The sequence below is a fragment of the Squalius cephalus genome (genome assembly GCF_949319135.1).
Source record: "Squalius cephalus genome assembly, chromosome: 3".
Classification (NCBI taxonomy): domain Eukaryota; kingdom Metazoa; phylum Chordata; class Actinopteri; order Cypriniformes; family Leuciscidae; genus Squalius; species Squalius cephalus.
This window is the reverse complement of record NC_137124.1, coordinates 26,844,197-26,864,881: the sequence shown is the minus strand read 5'-3', so window position 1 is coordinate 26,864,881 and position 20,685 is coordinate 26,844,197. Positions and strand designations below refer to the sequence as shown.

At 37.6% G+C, this 20,685-nt stretch overlaps 1 protein-coding gene across 3 annotated transcripts in view; it reads right to left on the bottom strand.

Annotated features, from left to right (window-relative positions):
- Nucleotides 1-20,685, bottom strand: part of creb3l1 (cAMP responsive element binding protein 3-like 1) — a gene marked incomplete at its 3' end in the record, with an annotated part of 67,436 nt that overhangs the window by 27,096 nt on the left and 19,655 nt on the right. For 2 of the 3 annotated variants that reach the window (XM_079867906.1, XM_079867908.1), the window contains exon 1: nucleotides 5,325-5,703. In XM_079867906.1, coding sequence (XP_079724032.1) covers nucleotides 5,325-5,426 — 102 coding nt within the window. In that variant the 5' untranslated portion in view covers nucleotides 5,427-5,703. Of the gene's footprint in view, nucleotides 1-5,324; nucleotides 5,704-20,685 lie in introns of those variants that run through there. The other variant, XM_079867907.1, reaches the window with a different exon arrangement.

The window sequence follows — 20,685 nt, the reverse complement described above, 5'->3', positions numbered from 1 at the left end:
GGAAAAACTTAATTTCGGGGGCAGTCTGAGAGATAAATCATGTGGATGCTATGATGAATCAAACTCCAAGATCATAGAGTTGAACTTCTGTGGCTGTATCACACCCAGAGAGTGTCATAATTCCTTCGTTCTTTACAGTCATCTTAATTGTAGCTTGCAGCCGTTGAGAGTAACAGTTAGAGCTGTATCATCTTTATCTTTGGCCTATAGTCATTCTGAAGATTATGCAACCTCTTACTTTCTTTCTCTTTATTTATCTCTATTTCTTTTTTCTTATTTGGGCATGTTCCATCAGAAGCATCCAATACATCTGAGAGGAAATTCTGAAGGAATGCATTGCCTTTCCTCCACTCCTCCCATCCAGATGCTCCTCACCTGCTCCTACTCCAAACCCACATCCTTCACCCCCAGACTCTTGATAGTAGGTGTCCATCTATAATTCATTATTTCAGTCACATCGCAGTAAAAACAACATAGCTGGTCTTGGATGCCAACGGAGTTCCCTGTCTTCAAAGGATACACATGAAATGCATCAAAACAAATGCATCAGATATTACATAATGTGACCCTGGATCACAAAACCAGTCACAAGTCACACATTTGTGGAAATAGCCAACAATACATTGTATGGGTCAAAATTATCGATTTATCTTATCTGCCAAAAATCATTACGATATTAAGTAAAGATCATGTTCCATGAAGATATTTAGTAAATTTCCTACCGTAAATATGTAAAACATTTATTTTTGTGAGTGAATGCAGCACAATCGTGAACATAAATGGACAACTTTAAAGACGTTGCACCCTCAGATTTCAGATTTTCAAATAGTTGTATCTCAGCCAAATATTGTCCTATCCTAACAAACCATACATCAATGGAAAGCTTATTTATTCAGATTTGTATAAACCTCAATTTCAAAAAATTGACCCATGTGACTGGTTTTGTGGTCCAGGGTCACATATATGGTGTCCATGCTGCCAATCCTTTCAGGCTCGTACAAGACAAACTAACCAAGCAGAAACAACCTTTAGGACAGGTGAGACCTGCCAAACCTGTAGATTTCATCTCCAGTCTTCTTCAATAGCGTTTAGACACGCTACGTGCTTCAAAAGAATGGTCTTGAATCTGACTCATCTTCTTCTCTTCGGAACACGGAAAAAAGAGGGAAGTCCTCAGAGCACCCTTGCTATTCAGGTTTCTGTTTTTTAATTAAGTGTGGGAAGTGAATGAACAGGTAAAATACGTTTGGTAGATGACTTTGTATCATATAATGCGGCAAAATTCCTCTGAATTTTTTCACTCATTTCCATGTGGTATGACATACGCCCGTGCCAAATATTAACCAACAATAAGAGCAAACGAGAGAGATGAATTTCATTAACTATAAGTTTATTTCTGTATGTAGTTCTGTAGTTAAAATATCCATGTCTTATTGCAGACTGTTTTGACTAGTGAGATCAAACACCTTTCATACAACTAGCAGATGCTCGTTAATCGTTTTTTGTCAGACTCGTATTTACAGATTAATAAATGTCTTCACTTATTAGTGCGAAAAAGACAGATCAGAGCCTCCCGTTCATGAGATTAACACTGTGAATCAATCTCTGTCACCGGAGCCATTCTCAGTTTACAAATATGGGCAAAAAACAGCAGTATAAACACAACAATATAAATCCACAGACAGAGACAGTGTCACATCATCTCCCTTTGCACTATAGAAGTACAGCAGATATATAATATAAAGTAATTTAAATAATTAAAGCCTGAGGTTTTTCTGTGCTGTTGTGGTTCACAGATCCTCTCTGTGATCTTAGCTTTAACACACAGTAGAGTTTGACATGCTGATTTCCACCTTTCAGCACAAACCATGCAATTTCGCTAAAGTCGTGATTTAAACGGCCAGGCGTGCACACACACACACACACACACACACACGTTTTACTATCATTGAAAGGAGTTTCCATCGACGTCTATTTTTTATTATGTGCTACTAATATTTTCTTTCCGCTATTCAAGACAACTCAAATATATTTGCATTTTTACATTTTCATTAAAGCATTATTTAGCATGCTTGGTAGAGTAATAGTTCACACAAAAACTCAAATTCTGTCATAATTCATTCTGCTAATCTTTCTGTTGTTCCAAACTCAAATGACTTCTATTGTTTCATTGAATACAAAATTAAGCCTCCAACTCAACTTCAAAAAGGATGCAAAAGGACCATAAAATATCTTAAATGTGGCTCATTAAAATTAGTGTACTATAAACCAAGTCTTTTGAAGTCATGCAATAGCTTTGTGTGAGATAGAAAAAATAATAATTCAAAATGTTGACATGCACAAGATCACATGAGAAGTAGAAATGAACAAATCATTCTTTTGTGTCAGATCTTTTCAATTAATTGGTTCATCCAGTTCACAACTGGTCTGCATAAATCGTTACAGGAGGGGACAATTGTCAATGAATAATGACTTAAATGTCTGTCTGTTCATTACACATGACTTCAGGATATTTTTTATATAGTGTATGACTTGTATAAACCACTTTTATTATACTTATTTCTCCCTTTTTGAAGTTTGAAAGCTTCAGACACATTTATTGCACTGTTAGAAAGAAAGTCATTCTAGTTACATTTTTGGTCATTCCAGGTCAATTTTTTTTTGGTATACTATCACTTAAAGCAGTTTTCCTTGTGGGGACCCTTGGATGGTCCCCACTCTGTAGGTAATTTCAGGTTTTACAAACCTTATAGTGGGGATATTTAGTAGGAATTCCAGGTTATAAATATCTCAGTTCAACAGTGCAGGAACAACTCACTAACATTTATAAATATAATGGCAGAATGAATGAACAAAAACATGCAGGAGTCAGAAACCAGTTTGTGTAACCCAGGAGCAGGGAGAGCAGCTTCCTCTCGGAGGGCACAAGGCAGTCATTCAGTGAGCCTTCAAGGGCCAGTGTCTCACACACACACACACACACACACACACACACACACACACACACCAAGGAGTAGAGTGGGGGACCATGGAGGGTCTGGAGAGGTCTTTCACAGACGTCTATTCACACACCCACACAGGGGCGCAGTGGCATGCATACGCTCATGCACACATACACAGACAGCTATCAGGAGCTGTGAATGAGCCTTCTTCACTCACAAGCCTCTCTTTCTTTTCTCTATCATCACTCTCTCCTCAATCAGGTCCTTACAGAGCAAACTGGAGCACAGCTGTTATTCAATGAGGGACATCTGGATTGAATACTACCCGTTAAATACCCTCAACAACCAACAGACCAGTAGAAGAAAAGAAAAAGAAAAAAAACCAGACAGACAGGCACTAAAGTAAAATCTTCATTAAAAACCCTAACACACAAATCTTTATAAGACAAGACAGGTTTTCATTAGAGATTAGGTCTATCGATCGATCTATCTATCTACCCGTCCTTCTGTTAGTCTATAAGTCTATTTTGTCCATACAATGGAAGTCAATGGTCACCAAAACTGTTTGGTTACAAACATTCTTCAAAATATCCTGTCATACAGGTTTGGAACGGCATGAGGGTGAGCAAAATTTTCATTTTTGGGTGAATTATTCTTTTAAAATGGTTTTAGATTAAATTTGTCAAACTGCAGGACACAGCCATGTCAGCTACCTCTGTCTATCTATCTGACCACTGCATCCACATTAAGGAGTTATGATACATTATATAGTTTGTAATTTATGCCAACCACTTTGTATTATAGAAAACAGCATTTAGGCTCAGGTAGCTCATAAGAGGCTGCCGTATACATCTCCTGTCAGTACATCCCAAAGATGATGCAGCAGCTTCCCTTTTAACATAAAGGTCAAAACTGTTCCATCTCATAATAGTGACATTTGTGATGTCTCTTTCCCTCTCTCTCTGTCTCTCTGGGAAGGGATTAAAAGGACCTCAGCATGAATGTGTGTCAGTCCTGTATTATCCACAGGAGTGTCTGAATCACTGTGGAAACTGCAGAAGTGTCCTGGGCTCCTAATGGATCATATGCTCATGGAACTGCTAGCTTCAAATGAAATGCATTAACAACCCAAACACGGCTTTTCAGACGACCTAATTAAAGGAACATGTTATGCAAAAATGAAAATACAGTCCTCATTTATCCACTCTCATCCCTCTAAACCCATATGACTTTCTTTCTTCCATGGAACACATTAGGAATAATGCACTGGTCGCTCTTTTCCATTGATTAAATGGGGACCGGATCAGTCTTTGGCTCAAGGAGACTTGGAATATAATGTATGAGCCAGAGAGACCACTTTGATAATACTTTATATTTCCAATACATTGATCGACAATTTTCATTTTGGACCTCGACAGCCCAAGTCGTAATTCACTTTCAATAGGACTATAAAAATAAGTGGCTAGGATATTCTCAAAATAAGTCTGATTTGGAAAGAAATTATAACGAGGAGTACATTTTTGTGTGAAAGGTTCCTTCTGACTATAACTTCTTTTTTGTTGTGTAGTTTGTTACCTCATATACAACCTTTACCTTACAGATAGCATTAACTTAACTGCCATATCACCTAAGATGAAATAGTATTGGTCTTTTGTTTTTCATTGGCATGGTTTCATTGGCATAGCCTACAGACACTTCTAGTGTAAAAAATAACGTGATGGTAAATAGGTTTTCCACTAAACTAGTTTTCTCACTCTATTACTTTACTGTATACCAGGTAAACCCGTCAGTTGTGCTTCTGATCTCCAAAGTAAAAGCAAATATAGTGCAAAGTATTCTAAATTCATCGGCTGTGGCCGGACACTAGAAACAGGATGAAGCAATCCGTGGGCGTGATTTGATTAAACAGCATGAGACGGTGTGTGGGCGTGGTTTGAATAAATAAAACATTAACGAGACCTCCCCCCGCTACCCAAAGGTCCGGTTGAAGTTGGAAAGTGACCCTATCTGTCTGCAGCTGGGCAAACTTCACAGCTTGGGAACTCCTGCTCTTGTTTATGTTTAATTTATCCCAGACATGTGTGACAAATAAACACAGAAATAAACACACATAGCCTAATATATATATATATATATATATATATATATATATATATATATATATATATATATATAGGCTACTGCTGATGTAAAGAATCATGTAATATAAGCATGAGCATATTTTTATCTAATGATAATTATTATGAGCAATATATATCAAATCATGAGGGTAGGAAATAGGCTATTATTAAAAATGATTAATACATTCACAAGTTTAAACAGATTCTGCATTTCCCCCTCTCTGCTGCTGTTAATGATGAAAGATGCGGAGGTTTGACTTACCACATTGGATAAGAAATCGCTCTCATTCAGATCCTCTAGGTCCAACAGGTTGGAATTTGGAAAAAGTTTGTCCGACGCGAAGTTGTCCAATATGGTGTCCATATCGGCTGTGAATAAAAATAAATAAAATAAAAAATAAAAAAGCCTTGGAAAAAAATCTTAAAGGTGAGATTGGTTGCAAAATTGTTGAAATCCAATTCAAAAATTGCTATCAGTAATACGTGTTGCTTAAGCGACGTGCGCTCGTCTGCACTGTCAAGACGCCTTCATCCACTGAGCGTCTAGTCTGCCCATTTACACTCCTCTGGAAGTGTCGGATAAATTGGACGTTATTAAAGCGAAGTGGCCGTGTGTGGCTCTTCCAACTCTGTATCATTCATCTGCGTTGAGTCTCTGAGGGGTAACTAGACTGATACATATTTAATGTTGTCCCCGCCCTACTCTCGCTCTTTGCGTCCAACCTTTCACTTCGTTTAAAGCGACAGCGCATTGATTTTCGAGCGCTTCAGCCATTGACGCACATGAAAGACTGAATACATTACAGCATACAGCCTTAGCTGTCCATTACACAAACCTGAATTTTCACTTTCAAAACTAATAGTAAAATGTTTTCATGACCAAACAATACCTAAAATTCCTTACAGATAAAAAAGAAACTCATTTAGTCATGTTGAATGCAAGACATCAGGTGGAGATTAAAATGGTTCTTAGATACACTGGGTTGATTACAGAAAGCAAAAATATGAATTTAACAATGCAAGGGGACACATGCAAATAGATCTAATAACTTAGGGCTTGCTTTATTTGTTAAATTCTTTAATCTTTAGTAAATATACTGTCCGGACAATAACAGCCTCATATGTGAACTAGCCTATTATATCATTTTAATAACTAGAGATTAAATTTAGCAACTGACATTAAAACCAGATCTTATAAAATACAGGTAAAAAGAGATCTATATGACCCATAGATCGTGTGACGTCCTCTGTCTGGTTATCTCTGGATTGTAAAGTACAGAGGGTTTGTTTATAAAATTAACCATTAAGGCAGTTAGTATTGACCATGGACCGATATTATTCTGTGCATTCTTCACACAACATTTTTTTTTCATTGTGAATGACAAATTGTCTCTGTCTGATTGGATAACTTTCCAGTTATGTAACTGCAATACATCAATTCACTAGGGGGACAAGACATGTTCATGAGTGGAAGATGATGGAGATGATTCAGTGTCTGATTACATAGATTGATTCCAGTGAATTATTTCACTAAATTGTCTGCTTGCTCTTCTCTTTCCGATTATTTACTCTTGTCTATGGAGTGCTAAGAGTCAATTCAAGTGATGAGAAATCATTTCAGATCAAGAGTGCTGGGTTCACGAGTTTATAAGGATGAAACCTAATACTGAGAAATTCTTTCCTCATTGGCAGAGCTCTCTCACCAGTAACTTTGCCTCAGGTACTGTTACAGCTCTCTTTCCTGCTTTTTCTCTGTCTTTTTCTTTCTTTCCAGTTGCCCTAGTTTTATAGAAACCTGCTCTTCAATAATGGAATTTCTATTTCCAGTGAAAGGTGTCATTTTTCAATTCACGTCCTACCTTCTACAGATTACATATGATTACAAAATGATTTTGTGTTATGTAACTCCAGTTGTTTTTCAAACAAATGAAGGTGGAGATATCAATGATTATTATGAATGGTTGTTATGGTTGATTTTACATGTGAACCTCACGTACCATCTTGAGGTTAACTCAAGGATACAGTGGTGATAGGGTTCTCTCAGCAAGTAAGCAATTTACAGGTTTCCCTTACCTGGGATTGTCATTTTCATTGCAGTCCATTGGCTTACAAATTATATTGGTGGTGGTCAAAAAAAAAAAAATCTATGATTGTGAATTATCAAAGATGCATATATATATAAGTTAGAAATCAGGATAATATGTGACAGTCAGCTAAGTCATAAATAGTTTTAAAGATAATTTAATTTAGAAAGTAATAATACAAAATACAGACACTAAGAAGTCATCAATAATATATGACACAAACAGACAATGTTACTGACACTATCAGTCAACATCTTGGTCCATATGACTAAAATCTCCTGACTCAATACTGTTTTGGTCATTTTGAAAAGTATTCAGGAGAAAGTTACTCTATATCGTGATTCACACATAAATCTCAGTGGAAGAGTTATCAATGTGATCACGGACCAAAAACCTACCACACTGAGGAAATAGGATAATCCTCTAAACGTGCATGTGATGCAGGTGAAACAGTGATATTTTGAGCTAAACTGCATCCTCTTATTTCCACAGATTAAGAATCTCTCTGACGTCAAACAGCCTGTAAACACTGGAGAGTTCGCTCTCTCTCTTTGTAGTTGTCGTGGTAACCCTCACACCTGGTCAGCTCTCCTGTCCGTATGGTTTTTATGGTCATGTGAAGCTTCCGTCCTCCTCCTGTGCAATAAACACACACACACACACACACACACACACACACACACACACACACACACACACACACACACACACACACACACACACACACACACACACACACACACACACACATACATCCCATAAACAGTATGTGGAAGGTGACATGCTGGAAAAACACCATAAAGCAAAGCAACCATGAGGTTTCACTTTATTTACTGCCCTGTGTCTCCACATGGTCTGCAAATTCCAACCCCCATCCTCATCCCCACACATGCCTCTCCGATCAGCAGCTTTTCAGTCATGCTGTGATACTCGCTGTATAGAATACTATTAAATATACTATGAAATATTGAACACGTTCAACTGCCCAACACAAGCACAGACCAATGGCAACAAACGCTGACAGGGGTAACACATTGATCCAACTTGACGAATGGAACATGTCTGTTGTAGTTTGAACTAGCCTTAAGAGTTTCACTTGTTTTCTTTTCTATTTTCACTAGTTTAAAAGTGTTTTTTTTTTTTTTTTAACTTCTTGCTATCTCAGCTGAAAAGGATAGTTTACTCAAATATGAGAAATCAGTGATTTACTCACCGTTTCATTCCAAGCCTCTTCCTCAGTGGAACACAAAACAAGATTCTTTTGTTTAAAATGTCCATGCAATGAAAGTCATTAGAGTATAGTGTAGTTTTGGACCTCATTATCTTTCATTGTAAAGACAAAAAGAATTTAAATATTCTTCAAAACATCTATTACTCACAAACAGTGTTGGTGGTAATGCATTACAAGTAATGCGAGTTACGTAATCAGATTACTTTTAAGTTATTAGTAAAGTAACGCATTACTTTTAAATTTACAACAAAATATATTTTTAAAATAAGTAACAAAAGTTACTTTGATTTCCCATATTGACTGATATGTCTCCTTTCCCCATGTTAAGAGAAATTGGGAGTAAGTGCAGAAGCGTTCTCAAGAGAGTGATAATTGTATGACATTTATGTGACAGAGACACCAGTGAATAAGAGAAATAATAAGGAGGAAGAGAAATCCAGAATGTAGTGAAGCAGAATGAAAAAGCTTATTTTTCTCTTCTCAGAAAGCAATATTTATGCTTTAGGGTACAATAGTCTAAAAAAGATCCTTTCTATAAGCACTATACTCAAACAAAAACATAAATATTCTTGTAGCAAAAAAGATGCAGATTGGTTTGTAATACAAGCATCATTGTTCTGGTTTAGCTAATCTAGTTCAAATGAGTTAATTTTCATGATGTCTGCAGCACAACCGAGAGAATGTGAATGCGACACTGGTGAATGTCAGGGACAGGAAATAAAGGTGAACACTCAATGGATAATCCAGTCAGACATTGTTGTCTCTTAATTAACCAATTAGATGACTAATATGCTCACTGCTCCGCTAATGCTAACGTAGCCGAGGAGTAAGGTTATAGTTGTGCGCTGTTTGCAGGTCTGTGAGGGGATGTGCTGATGAAAGGACTTGAGAGTACAATACATCTGACGGTGGCATCAGCGTCTCTGCTCTCCGTTCCCACAGCTTCATCTTATTCATTCATTATCTTCCCTCCCTCCGTTCTTAATATTTTTCACTAATCACGCACAGCCATTTACGCTCACACGCACTGCTATCCAGAGGGCACGGGTGACACTGCAACGCACACCGCAGAAAGAACGAAGCAGAGATGATCATCCCTTTTTCAAAAAGCACAGTTGAGTCTTCGCCCCATAATTACAGCCTACAGTGTACACTCTGAGTGGCATGTGATTATAGCATTACTCTCTGTGTCTGTCTGTGTTATGAGTGAGGGCCAGCACTCTTTGCACCTGTATCACCCTGTACACTGTCACTCAGTTATGTAGATACAACAGAATATTTGAGATCACCTGTCAGGTGGGCAGTAAATCACACAGGATTCAAATGAGGTTTTCCAAAGCTTCCCAGGATGATTCTTATGTGGACAACATGCACAAATAATATATCGGCACACCACAGCAACCTTAATGTATAAATAGGTCTATATAACTGCCCAGGTTTGGAAATAACGGGGACAAAGGTGCCACCAAAATAATTTTTTACAAATACCAGTATGATTGCATATGTGACAATGATTTATGATAAACAACAATTCAATAAACAAGAAGTTAATATTAAGCAACTTACATTTTAGATACAATATTTTCTGTTGTCGATATATTATTAAACTAATGGAAATATCTGCAAAATACCTGTCTCACAGTGGTACAAGTCACAGTCTCACAAATTGATTGAGCGAATGATTCAATGAGCCATTTAAAAAAGACAGTCACATTGTTTGTTCTTAAATGAATCAGCATTTTGAAGTAATCTGTTGAATTAATAATTCAATCATTCAATCATTAAGACAGTGATTTGCCATAACCGGGTGGTCTTAATTTCCTATTTAAAGTATAATTTCCTATTTCTGTATTTGAAATGTTATATTTAAAATCACATAGCATTGTTTTTGCTATTGTAATTGCAGATTTCAGAGCTAATTGTAATTGTCACTTCAGAGCTAACAGTCTGTGTAAATACACCTAAATACAACTTCTGTGGCACCTTGGCAGTGCAAAGATGGCTTTTGTTGATACTGATTTCACACAATTGTTGACAACAACCTGTAGAATCTTATTATTCTAATTGAATTTATTAATTCAATTTATGAATCCATTATCATTATTTTAGGAAGGGATAGTCTTAAAGCTCCTGATCTGCCGATCAGAGGGTGGACACTTGCTGCTCAAAGTTCAGTTCATTTGTGTATGTCTCTTACACAGATTTCAGGTTTGCACCTTAAATAACAGAAGTGCAAATCTTTCACACCCTCAAAACAAACATCTGAATGCCCCAGTGTTCAGATAAACAGAGTAAAATCCTCTTTCAATCTCTCAATTCTTTACTGTATGTAACATCATAGCCACAGGTGAAGGAGTTTCCATATACCCACTGAAACCAGATAACTGAGCCTGGGTACTGAAGACAGGAAGGTCAGGACACACAATCAGTGAGAAGCCTCCGAGAACAATCCTTCTGTACTGCCTATCACAGCTCCGGGCCCTCTGACAAAGCAGGCCTGTGAAACCCAGCCTTTCTTGCTGAAACAAGCAGGGCCGATAGCCATCAATGTAGTTCAATATTTCAGTGAGTCGGGTGTGAGAGGGTCATTGAAAGAGAAAAGAAGAAATGTCCTACAACAGCCAGGGCAGGTGTGGCTTAGATCAGAACAATCAACAAATATTCAAATAAGTTTCACAAAATGTCATATTAATTTCAATGTGGATACACCTGAATTTTAATTTTAATTTATTTTTGTTTAAAGCTACAATATGTAAGAGTTTTGTAATAAAATATCCAAAAATCACTTACACAGTGTGATATATTTCCTGCAGTTGTGTACTTACAAAATACCAAAAGTTCCCAAAGATTTTTAATTTCAGAGAAATTCAAATTTTAAATAATGGCTCGTCCCTGTTCACTTGTCGCCTGTCAATGATGTAATATCCGCGTTATCCCTGGTTTCCGCTCGTACTGCCATAGTAACTAACCATGGCAACAGACGTGGACAACTGCGTTACTTCCATAGACAGTAAAAGAAATGGACACAGCGACCCCATTGGATTCAACGGAGACAAGTGAAGTCAATTAGAAGCACTCACTTCCTGATGGCTGAGCGTACTGTGCAAACTCAAACTGAGCTTGACGACGTAGATGTGACGTGAGCAAACTGTCTGTCTTTAAGTAGCTGTGCCAAGAGAAATCTGAATCATTCCCTTCCGAAACTTGCTGAGACGGAGAGTGTGAGTAGGAGGTGTCCATGAGCTAGAGCAGGAGCAACTTTTGCTAAGTATTCTGATTAATTATTTTGTCATTTTGCCTCCACGTCCCCCCGATTGCGCGCGAGCTTCTCCTCCTGTCCATACGGTAATTTCTCTACTGTGCGACAGAGAGTCGCGTGGTTATGATGCAATCGTTAGCCTATTTTTACAAAAACTGCTTCTACAGGGCCATAACGTAAGATACAAGATAATGGAGCCTTTTATACATTTTTGTGTTTCTTTAGAAATAAATAATGGACAAATGGAGTCTTTAAACGCCTCAGATGTAAAGTTATTCGCTGTCAAAGTGACGCCAAAATGAATAGGAGTCAATGGAATCCTAACAGCAGGTGATGGTCTGCTAATCAATGGCGGTGCCCAGGGAAGCTTCAATTTTTTATGAAACATTGCCCCCCTGGTTACTTCTAGCGGCACGCTCACGCTGTTGTTGTTTTGTTCAAACATTATGGATCGTGGCAAGCAGACTTTGGGACAAAAGGAGAACTAAAACGAGGATCAATATCAGCGTGGCGTTTTCGAGATGCTGAGAGCTCCACGTCCGTGACAAACTTCGACTTGACAGAGATGCGCAAATGTACATAAAACTAATCAATGTTATTTAGCTCAACATGATGAAATGTTAGAATACTATCAGCAATATGTTATTCTAATGTTGATCTAGCTTACTGCTAGTCTCGTACAGACAAACTAGCACATAGAATAACATTATAACTTTCAACACACTCAAATGCAGTTTAGTGTGATAGTGTAGACCAAGTGAAAGCTTAATTCGTCAAATAAACTGACCTGTGTGAGTAGTAATTCAGCACTTGCGGGTAAGTTAGTTCTGTAGAATGAACTGTCCTTATTCCTTTATATCCGCGGGACTCGCGTGTGGCGCTGATATCTGTCTCTCATTAGCAATCGTGCCCTGCTTCATACCACAGTCATGTTAAAAAACATCAATGTATTCACTCATCCATAAACATTATTAGATCCTTCGGCATGACGACAACTCCCATCATTACGCTTATCACTGCGTCATCAACCTACGCCTTTGTTATTGTAAGAGGTTAGCGACCCCTAGTGGCGAAAAAATTACATATTGTAGCTTTAATGGGGTCATGAACTGCATTTTTTTAAATTATGTTCTCTGAGGTCCACTTATAATGTTATCAAGATTTTTCCATAAAAAAACATCCTAATTTAGAAGTAATGAGCTATTTCCTATCCTGTTTTTTTACCCTCTCTTTCAAGCACTCTGTTTTGAAGGCGTGTCGCATTTAATACCATGCCCACTGTTATGATTGGGTAATCATTACACGTGTGAAATTGTTTTGAAAACTTCCAGTGTTGAAAAATATCTTGTTACATAGTTGAAACATTTGCCAACAATGTGAAACATTTGTGCGTATTACATATGCTTTATTAGTCTTGGTTGTGGCAAATAAAGTTTAAGTACAGTACTTAAGAGTTATAATTGACGAATGATGACATACTGTGTTTTGTGTAAACGGAATTATGTATGAACGTCCCATTGTTTGTCATACTGGCATTCTTATACAGTTCATCCTTTTCGATAAAGTGAAAAACGTATACATTGTCATTTGCAGTGTCCTGTTTAAAAAAATGAAATGTGTTCATGTCTTACTATAATGTCTTACTGATAACAAAACAGATGTTGCTTGCTAAAGCTTTTATTAGGATTACAGCAAAAGACTTAAGATACCATAACAAAAGCAGCATTCTTTACGTTCTTTCTTCCGTAACAGATGATCCAACACATTTACACCATAAATGCCAAAGCAAAGGAAAGAACAGTGAATCACAACTTTGATTCGGTTTGGAAAATATACTTGGAAAAAGTAATCTGACTACGTAACTCACATTACTTGTAATGCATTACCACCAACACTGTTTGTGAGTAATAGATGTTTTGAAGAATATTTAAACTCTTTTTGTCTTTACAATGAAAGATAATGATGTCCAAAACTACACTGGACTCTAATGACTTTCATTGCATGGACATTTAAAAAAAAAGTATTGGGTTTGACTCCGGCGCTACAGTATAATCACTCAGTACATTTCAAACAATCTGTATCAGACAAAGCAATAGTAACATGGTAAAAACACTGTTGCTCAAACTTGTGTGTTGCAACTATGTCAAGTCAAGTCATCTTCATTTATATAGCGCTTTTAACAATGTAGATTGTCTCAAAGCAGCTTTACAGAGATAAATGTATAATTTAACGTAAGATTATTTTGGCTTTATAGCGGTTCTTTAATAAAGTTATTTTCCAGCTAAAGTTGGTTTTGATTGATTCGCTTCCGTCGCAACGATCATTTGTTATTAAATTAGGGGCCGCCAAGACGACACCATTCTCTCTACACAGACTTTAAACGTGAACCTGTGAGAAACGCTGATGGCGTTCAGATGCGCATTAAGAACGGGTTCAATAGTTATGTGCGTTTGAATATATGTGTGCAGGTTTGGAATTCCCTAAAAACCAAGCCTAAACAAATTACTGGTGTTTCCAGAATTTTATTTTATTTTATCAATTCGGGGTAGATACGCAAATTGAGTTTTCCCGACGACGCTTTATCTGTAGAGTGGTAAAGGGATCCTCCATAGGGAGAGACTAGTTGGCACTTCAGTACTGCGTTGTCATCGGGTCCAGGCGAAGGGCCTTCGTCAGATCTGGAAACGGCCTGGATCCGGCAGGCTGCGGGAAAACCTCGGTATAAACAAAGACACTAAAATTAGCGTAGATGCCATTCTTCTCATGATGTAACAAGTACATCAGGATTTATGGGAAGTGTTCCCGGTTCCAGCTGACCTAATCTATGCAGCCTAATATTGAATTATAGAAGTCTATAATGTATTATGTGAATGCTAGATCAAAGAGATGTGTCTTTAATCTAGATTTGAACTGACAGAGTGTGTCCTAAATAGGAGAAGGATCTACCGCCAGCAGTCGATTTTGATATTCTAGGTATTATCAACTGGCCGGAATTTTGAGATCGCAATAGACGTGAAGGAGTATAATGCGTTAAGAGCTCGCTCAAGTACTGCGGAGCTAAACCATTTAGTGCTTTGTAAGTAATTAGCAATATTTTAAAATTGATCCGATGTTTAATAGGGAGCCAGTGCAGTTTTGACAGAACTGGGCTAATATGGTCATACTTCCTGGTTCTAGTAAGAACTCGAGCTGCTGCGTTTTGAACTAGCTGTAGTTTGTTTATTAAGCGTGCAGGGCAACCACCCAGTAGAGCATTACAATAATCTAGCCTTGATGTCATGAAAGCATGAACTAATTGTTCCGCATTTGTCAATGAGAGCATATGACGTAATTTAGATATATTTTTAAGATGGAAAAATGCGGTTTTACAGATACTAGACACGTGACTTTCAAATGAAAGATTGGTATCAAAGAGCACACCCAGGTTCCTAACTGACGACAAAGACTTAACAGAGCAGCCATCAAGTGTTAGACAGTATTCTAGGTTATTACGTGAGGACGTTTTTTGTCCAATAATTAGAATCTCTGTTTTTTCAGAATTTAGAAGTAGGAAATTACGAGTCATCCAATTTTTTATATCAGCTATGCATTCTGTTAATTTAGTGAATTGGTAAGTTTCGTTAGGTTTTGAAGAAATATAGAGCTGAGTATCGTCAGCATAACAGTGGAAGCTAATTCCATGTTTCCTAATGATATCTCCTAATGGTAGCATGTACAGAGTGAACAGCAGCGGTCCCAGTACTGAGCCTTGTGGTACGCCATACTGAACTTGTGATCGATGAGACATCTCATCATTTACTGCTACAAACTGATAACGGTCAGATAAGTATGATTTAAACCATGCTAGTGCAATTCCACTAATGCCAACATAGTTTTCTAGTCTATTTAAAAGAATATTGTGGTCGATGGTGTCAAACGCAGCACTAAGATCGAGTAACACTAATAGCGAGATACAACCACGATCGGATGATAAGAGCAAATCATTTGTGACTCTAACAAGTGCAGTCTCAGTACTATGGTATGGTCTAAATCCGGACTGAAAATCCTTGCAGATATCATTTCTTTCTAGAAAGGAACATAGTTGTGAAGATACTGCCTTTTCTAGTATCTTTGACAGAAAAGGTAGATTCGAGATCGGCCTGTAATTGACTAATTCTGAAGGATCAAGTTGCGGTTTTTTAACAAGCGGTTTAATCATAGCCAGCTTAAAGTTTTTTGGTACGTATCCTAGAGACAAAGACGAATTAATGATATTAAGAAGAGGATCTATGACCTCTGGAAGCATCTCTTTCAGTAGCTTAGTCGGTATAGGGTCTAACATACATGTTGTCGATTTAGATGATTTAACGAGTTTAGTAAATTCTTCCTCTCCTATAGCAACGAATGAATCAAATTTTTTGAATGAATCAAAGACTACAATGCACTGCCTGATGCGATACTGTAGTAGACGGTTGCATAGTTATAATTTTCTCCCTGATATTATCAATCTTATAAGTGAAGAAGTTCATAAAGTCATTACTGCTGTGCTGCTTGGACACTTCTGTGTTTGAAGCTTTCTTTTTCGTTAGTTTAGCCACTGTTTCAAATAAATACCTAGGATTATGTTTATTTTCTTCTAATAGGGTTGAAAAATAAGCAGATCTAGCAGCTTTTAAAACCTCTCTGTATGCAATCGAGCTCTCTTTCCATGAAATGCGAAATACCTCTAGTTTTGTTTTCTTCCAGTTTCGTTCCATTTTTCTGGCTGCTCTCTTAAGGGCCTGAGTGTGCTCGTTGTACCACGTCGTTGGATTATTTTCTTTAATCTTCTTTAAGCGCAAAGGAGCAACTGTGTCTAAAGTGCTGGAAAAGAGAGAGTTAAAAGTTTCTGTTGCAATATCAAGTTTTTCTGAGCTATCCGGGATGCTAAAATGATGAAACTGATCAGGAAGATTATTAATAAAGCAATCTTTAGTGGCAGAAGTGATAGGTCTCACATATTTGTAACACGGAGTCGGCTTTGCAGCCTTGGCTAAATGTAATTTACACGAGACTAGATAATGATCTGAGATGTCATCGCTCTGCTGCAGAATTTCAATGGCATCCACATCTATTCCGTGTGATAATATTAGATCTAGAGTATGATTACGACGATGAGTAGGTCCTGACACGTGTTGTCTAACTCCAATTGAGTTTACAATGTCTTTAAATGCCAAACCCAATGCATCTTTTTCATTATCGATGTGTATATTAAAATCACCAACAATTAGTACTTTATCTGCAGCCAATACTAACTCTGATAGAAAGTCCGCAAATTCTTTGATAAAGTCTGTATGGTGCCCTGGTGGCCTGTATACAGTAGCCAGCACAAATCTCAAACGCGATTTATCATTTATACTATATATTTTTACATTAAGCACTAACACTTCAAAAGAATTATATTCGAAACTTGATTTCTTAGTGGTTTTGAAAATATTACTATAAATTACAGCAACACCACCCCCTTTGCGTTTAAGACGAGGCTCATGTTTATAACAGTAATCTTGCGGGGTTGATTCATTTAAAGTAATGTAATCATTTGGTTTTAGCCAGGTTTCTGTCAAACACAGCACATCTAGGTTATTATCTGAAATCATATCATTAACAATGAGTGCTTTTGAAGTAAGCGATCGAATATTCAGCAACCCAAGCTTTAGCATTTGCTCATCTGTATTATAGCTGTTTTTTATTTGTTGAACATCAATTAAATTTTTAACCTTAGATAGGTTTAAACATTTTTTGGATTTCCAAATTCGGGGAACAGACACAGTCTCTATATGATGATAGCTAGGTGAAAGAGGCTCTATGTGATGGGATTTATCTGACCTGGGTGACGCGAGGCCGCTAGCAGACGGTCGGTTAAGCCAGTCTGTCTGCTTCCTGACCTGGTGCCCAATTTGTCATGTTTGAGCTCTAAGACTATGAGCCATATTACTAGAGAGAAGAGCAGCACCATCCCAGGAGGGATGAATACCATCTCTTTTCAACAGGTCAGGTTTGCCCCAAAAACTTTTCCAATTGTATATGAATTCTATATTATTACACGGACACCACTCAGACAGCCAGCGATTCAGTGAACACAATCTACTGACTATCTCATCACTCCTGCGAACAGGAAGGGGGCCAGAGCAGATTACAGTCCTTGACATCGTACTTGCAAGTTCACACACCTCTTTAATATTAATTTTGGTGATCTCCGACTGGCGGAGTCGAACATCATTAGTGCCGACATGAATAATGATCTTAGAGAATTTACGATTAGCATTAGCCAGCACTTTTAAATTTGCTTTGATGTCAGGCGCTCTGGCTCCCGGCAAACATGTGACTATGGTCGCTGGTGTCTCTATTTTCACGTTCCGTGTGATCGAATCACCAATTACTAGGGCACAATCAACCGCGACTAGAGCGATCCCTCACCGTCACCCATTTGCCCGGCTGCACAGGCACTACTTCAGCTGGAACCGCATCATGTAAAGAGTTCACGCTAGGCGCATCCAAAATAGTATCTAAAGCTCTAGCACTCTTACTATCCTCAATTAAGGTTTGGATGCGTGTCTCTAATTCTATGGTGGGCGATATGGCAAAAATATCATATCACGATTTTTTTCAGGAAAATCACTATTTTATCACGATTCTTTTTCATGTTGGTTTTACTATTTTACAAGTGACTGAGCATAACAGCCAAACTAATGTCCCTATTTTAAAAACAAAGCCTTAGGTAACAAAATATAAAATAAAAGAAGAATGGCAGATGTTTAGGACAAAATGGCGAAGATAAAAATCTTTGTCATTATTTTCTTTGTTATTAAAAAATAAGAACAAAGATACACATTACGCATACACAACTTAATATACAAATGAAATAAACAGTGCTTTATTTTTTCAGCTACAGGTATATTTAACTGTAACATTCAAGAAATTAATTAAACGAACAAATATGAAAATAAAACATATTTCTTTCTTATATAAGATATTTAGATAAATATTCTAAATGTTCTGATCCAATCTGACTTCTGACCTGAAATGCTGCCTGAATCATAATCATACACTGTTCGTTCGTTGCCCAGAGGAGAACTGGCCACCCGACTGAGCCTCGTTTCTCCCAAGGTTTTTTCTCCATGCATTCTGTCACCTGATGGAGTTTTGGTTCCTTGCCACTGTCGCCTTTGGGTTTTGGCTTGCTTAGTTGGGAACACTTAATATATTTAACAATATTATTAATCTGGCGGCATTGACACCATTATATGAGAACTGAACTGAGTTGGATGATGACATCACTGTTTTCTCCAGAGCAGCTGTATCGATAAATTAACTAAATTAACTTTTGTACAACAAAAATGAACCATCACTTGTCAGGGTTCTGTCACTTCTTGTGTTTGCAGTCCTGTGCTAGTTCGTCGTCGTATGCATACCCTTCTATGTTCCAAGTCAAGTCAAGTCAAGTCAAGTCATCCCCCTTGGGGTAGTTTTTGTTTGTTTTTGTTTTAATTTTATACTTAATAAAGACCCATTGTTCTGCACTTGAGTCCTCGCTACTTTCATCTACCTAAACCCTGACAGAACTGGGGCCGGTTTCACAAAGCTATTTTAGACTGGTCTATAGTGTTAGACAAGTCTAAAATTTGCTCATGGACTAGTCGAATGCAAGTTAGACCAGTGTAGGGCTGTCAACGAATATTCTAAATTCGAATATATATTCGAATAGTTTTAAAAAACAGGAATTCGAACGTGAAAATTAATATTCGAATGTGAATTTCGAATATGGAAAAACACGCCCGCGGAAGCAGAGGCGCGGCTGTCTGCTTTGCGAGTGGGCGCGCGCGCTGCCTGAGGGACAGGTCACACGAGTCGCACTGTCTAGCACAGCGTCACTGCTGAAAGTTGACAGTGCACAAAAAAGACAATGGAGTAAATTGCAGTCAGTTTTTCATTTTTTTAATACAAGCACCAAGAATGTAAGTAGGCTTTTTCTTTTTTAATAGCACTTTATTTTTTATGAACCTCAGGGTAAAATTTCTTTGTCACATTTCTCGGAATTGTGTGCCTCATTTTATTTAACGTTAAACAGAAAAGTTCCATGTTTACCACAGCACAGCTCGCTCGGAGCGTTCAATGTCGGTTCTATACTGTAAAACTTCAATTAATGTTAATAAATTTGTTTCAATCACTGAATAAAGCCTGCTATATTTGGGACAAGAGTCGCGACCTTAAATTGCTTGCACAAAACTCTTGATCAGCACTCAACATGTGCTTATTGTTGTTGTTAATTTAAACCGTTATGCGCAGAGAGAGCGTGAGCGCGAGACAGAGAGAGAGAGAGTGCCTGCGAGTGAGCGAGAGTGAGGTCTGCGGTCTTGGCCATTAGTTTATTTACTTGGTTTTGTGTTGGTAATACATTGTCAAATATGTTTAAACTTAAATTTACTACCTATACAAGTAGTTACTGTATGTCTCTTTGTATTAATTTGTCCTGTTATTGACGTAATGCGCGTCATTGACAAAATGCGCAACCAGATGTTCGAATAGTTCGAATATTCATGTGTTTTTTAGAGGGAATATTCGAACGTCATTTTTGAGCAATTTTGACAGCCCTAGACCAGTGGTTCTCAACTCCAGTCCTCGGGACCCGTTGCTCTGCACATTTTGTATGTCTCTCTTATCTGACACACTCAGTTCAGTTCATGGAGTCTCTCTTAACGAGCTGATGATCTGATTCAGGTGTGTTAAATAAGGGAGACATACAAAATGTGCAGAGCAGCGGGTCCCAAGGACTGGAGTTGAGAACCACTGAGTTAGACTGTTTCACAAAAATAAAGACTGACTTAATTTAGACCAAAAAAATTAGACACCTTACCCCCAGGCTAACTTAGGTCTAAGACTCTATGTTACCTTGGCAACCAGCAGTAACAATCAGTTACATTACAAACAGCCAAAAGAAAAGGGAAAATGGCTCATAATTTAAACATTTCTTCTTGTTACTACATTCTCTGCTAAATTTCCCAAGTAAAATGTCCTTGTAACTGTTATACTC